General features: G+C 31.5%; 1 protein-coding gene and 1 long non-coding RNA gene across 3 annotated transcripts in view; one reads left to right on the top strand and one right to left on the bottom strand.

Annotated features, from left to right (window-relative positions):
* The window catches only part of LOC102677284, a 34983-nt gene that overhangs the window by 8866 nt on the left and 21993 nt on the right, over positions 1-4124 (top strand). The gene's annotated exons all lie outside the window — the stretch shown is intronic.
* The window catches only part of LOC102677370 (sodium-coupled monocarboxylate transporter 1), a 23183-nt gene that overhangs the window by 6648 nt on the left and 12411 nt on the right, over positions 1-4124 (bottom strand). For both annotated transcript variants that reach the window (XM_006609334.2, XM_031515023.1), the window contains 2 exons: positions 3080-3254; positions 768-919 (listed from right to left, as the gene is read on the bottom strand). In XM_006609334.2, the coding sequence (XP_006609397.1) occupies positions 768-919; positions 3080-3254 (327 nt within the window). The remainder of the gene's footprint in view (positions 1-767; positions 920-3079; positions 3255-4124) is intronic.

The following is a 4124-nucleotide window of genomic DNA, read 5'->3' on the forward strand; positions in this document are numbered from 1 at the left end:
TTAAATCGAAGGTTTTACTTTGTTCTTTCTACTTTGTATCGTCTCGTGGCACAAGTGTATTGAATTGGAAGCTACGCGATGAGTATCCGGTAATTTTGTTCTGCGTGCATTTGAAATCGATTGTTCAGAATTATTTTCCCCTTTCTTAATTAAAGTTTTCTATATAATAGTTTCTTTCAGGATGCAAATTATTTTTATCTTTTAAATGGAAATTAAAAGAATCTATATACAGTGGAAAGATTAAAAATAAGAAAAATCTTTGTATTTAAAGATATACAAATATTTCTGTAATGTTATATGCACAAATAGGATAGGAGAAATTTTTATGATATTAATGCTATTTGTTAGAAATTGAATTGAATTAGAAAACAAACATTTTTCTATTTGCATTTTCGCCATTATTCTTTGTAAACAATCTGTATATATTTATTTAAACGTGAATGACGAAGAAAATTATTAAACTTTTTTAATTATCTCAAATATTTTGAAATGATAAATAAGAATATATTATAAATAAGAAAATATAATAATATTAGGATATATAAAATAATAAAAAATAGTAGGATCGAGATAAATATTAATGATATAATAACACGTGAACACTTTCATTTAACTCAGATTTAAAATCTCGCCTAGATTTCACGTGAAACTTGGATCAATGTCTCGATTAAGCCAATAAAGATTATCGATATCCAATCTAAACGTGTTATGAGGATTCCACGTCACTCTAATCCAAGCATTTAGCTTCGACCAATGTTTACACTTACTCGAAAAAATCCAATCGGCCACGTTCGTATGTCACGTTTAAAATTTGACTGGGGCCGATATCAGCGGAGCCTCTCACGATTATCACGAGCGAGACACCGATCATGGTCAAACCTTGTATAACGTCTGAGAGGATGGCCGCTTTCAGTCCTCCCTGCGAATGCAAACATGAAATTCATGAGTTTTTTTACTCAAAATTTTAAAGCGATAATTTTTTTTTCAGAATTTTTTGGGAATTGTTTTTAAAATTTTTGAAGTGGTTTAACTTTTTATACCCCTTTTAAAATTTCTATGGGATAATTTAAATTTTAATTGAACGATAACTAATTTTTGTGATCTGATTCAAATTTTAGAGATTAATTCTCAATATTAAGAGATGTAATTCCTTTCTACCACTCTTTATCATTTTTTCATCTTTATCACCTTTCTCTCCCTCTTTATCATCTTTTAATAGCAACTTTCATTCTTAACGCAATCCACTTGAGAGAAAAATAACGATTTTCGAAAAAAACAATTTCTCTTATTTTCAAATATATTCGCAACGACGCACACAATAACACATTCAATTCCTGTATTGAATCGCTACGAATACAAATTTCTCTAATTGCAAAGCACCGCGTTTTTTTTAATATTTTCTTTACCATCACCATAAATTCGCGAGCTACGAAAAAAAAAAAGAAAAAAAGAAAAAAATTGCAAACACAGACAGAAAGAGAGAGAGAGAGAAAGATGGATATTTAATCCGACGGACGAAAAAGCGAAAATCGCGCGTTTGGACGCGGGAATATGCAAGGGAATATTTCAAACGAATTGAAAATTATTGGACGACACGGAAATGAATTCACGTGTACGACGCACGGGAAAGGCGAGTATAAAATGGACATTTTCGCGTGGTTCCCTTGCCTCCTGCGTTGTTCCACGGGAATTTTACGATCACGCGTGTTGTATTTACGATGCTTTCGATGGGAGGAAATGCCCTTTCGAACGGCCAACCCCTCTCGGATACAGAATAATTGATGGGGCGAAAATGCGGCGGCTATAGTAAGGATTTTAAATGAATCAGCGCGAAAAATCATCGCCCTCTTGGCTTTCTTCTCCTTTCTTTTGTCGTTGCTGTGTAAATCGCGTGGAATCGTCGATGGTCGATGAACTTTTCTCGAATGAATATTTATGATCCGGAGGCAATATCGTTAGCTTCGTGAAATATTTGGATCGAGATCTAGAATGTAAAAATAAAAATTAAGAGAATTTCTTCGAAATTTGAATTTGAGAAAATTTTGTTTGTTTTTTTTTCTCTCTCTCTCTCTCTCGTTCTATTAATCGCAGTGGACGAGTATCCATATTGATAGATGTTTTTCTAAAATGTGTATTTAAAATAGCATCAAATAAGTATATTATATTATGATTACGAAGCGAGTTCGAGCTGATTTTTTGCTGAATTTTTATAAACTCGAACATATAAATTATTCATTACTTTTTTTTTAGCATAACAAGTTCGACGCTATAGATTAATGCTCGTGTTTATTCGCATTTTAATAATAAAGGAAAAAAAAGTTTAAAATACAAAATGGAATTAAGATTAAATTTTACGATGTTTGCTTCGTAAGATTTCCATAAGTGTATAAATATCTATAGATTTGGTAGATAAATTTCTCTCTAAATATTTAGCGTTTAAATATTAAGAAAATTTCACGGTCTTATTAACCTTTCAATACCACCGAGAAAAATGAACTGTTAATTTTTTTATTTATTTGCACGTCTATATTCTGAAAAAAAAATTTTTTTCAGTTCGTGACGCGATCACCTGCCATGGAAATTCCCATGACGCGTACGTTCACGTCATCCGCATTAAATGTATTAATCAATTGATTTAGACTAACTTTCGATTTCACGATTATTTCCGATTCTAAATAAATACGATTAGCGAGTTTCAACATTTTTTTTTTTGTCCCAAAAATTGATATAAGAAATCAGGTTAAACCGTGAATACATTTGAGAATAAAACTCTCTAGAGTTTGCTTTAAAAAATTATTTCTCGCTAATGCATCGAAATTAATTATCCGGGAGTAATTGTCTCAAGTTATATTCACATCTTTAAATTGAAAATTACACTGTTGGACTGTGTATACATTCGAGAAAAAAAATTTTCAAGAATTACTTAGAAAAAAAAAAAAAAAATAACAATTTTCCATTAAAAGTTACATTAGAAATAATCCAATATCGCGTTCATTTCAAGAGCAAGCAATTCTCGATAATTTTCTTTTCAAATTACATTCACAAATTACATTACCGTTGAACGTAAAATTACACTCACCATAATTGAAAAGACGACAGATATAGATGTAATACCGACTATACTGGCCCAGTAAGGCAAGCCAATCACAGCCTTAAGAGCTACGCAAGGCGTGAATATCGTGACGGCCAAGTTCAGCAGGCTTCGTATCACGTAGGAGAAGCTTGCGAGGCATCTGACTAGCTTCGACTTGAACCTGGGAAATTAGCATAATTACGAGAGGTCTATTCTCCGCTTGTATATTACAGCCGGACATAATCGTTAAGCGGGAATATCGTCTCAAGGTTCATGGGAAAAAATTCAACTCTAAAAACTTTTTCGAAACAATCGTTTTCCATCCGAGAGAAAGTCTATCTAGACGGATAAGAATTTTTAGCGAGAGGAAAAAAAAGGAAAAAAAAAAAAAAAAAAAAAAAAAAAAAAAAAAAAAAAAAGAAAGAAAAAAATAGGAGGCGGATTTATACGGTGGCTGGTACCACGTAAATTGAAAATGTAAAATAGCCTGGTTCCAGGCAAGCAAACGACGATATCGAGCTGCTCGAGAGAGCATATCGTGTACAAGGTGAATTCAAATTTTCCCCGTGATCCGTCACGTGTGTCCGCGTGATTTCGAGGCGAATTATTTCTGGGAAGATATCTCGAATGATCTAGTCTATTAACTTTACATTGTGCCTTCCATTACTTAATTGTTGTGTTCATACAAAAAAAAAAAAACGTGATGTGTTTAAAAAAAACTTCCGGTTGGCGGCAATTTTCCTCTCAATGTATAGGGTATTTCATCAGAGATTAGAAATAATTGAAATAATGGCCGAAATAATTTCGAAATTGTTCATTATACTGAAAACGTTGAGTAATTTTTTGTAAGTATGGAAGATCAAGTTTCTTTCTTTGAATAGTTATACCTATATATATAGTTAATCATTAAATAATAATTATTCTATTTTATCAAAGAATAAATCCTAAAATATAGAAAGTTTCAAAGATGGAAGTACAATTTAATTTAATTTCAACGATGAAACGCCCTATATATATTTAAAAAAAAAAAAAAAAAAAAGAAAAAAAAAAA

Source organism: Apis dorsata, unplaced genomic scaffold, assembly GCF_000469605.1.
Source record: "Apis dorsata unplaced genomic scaffold, Apis dorsata 1.3 scaffold_52, whole genome shotgun sequence".
Classification (NCBI taxonomy): domain Eukaryota; kingdom Metazoa; phylum Arthropoda; class Insecta; order Hymenoptera; family Apidae; genus Apis; species Apis dorsata.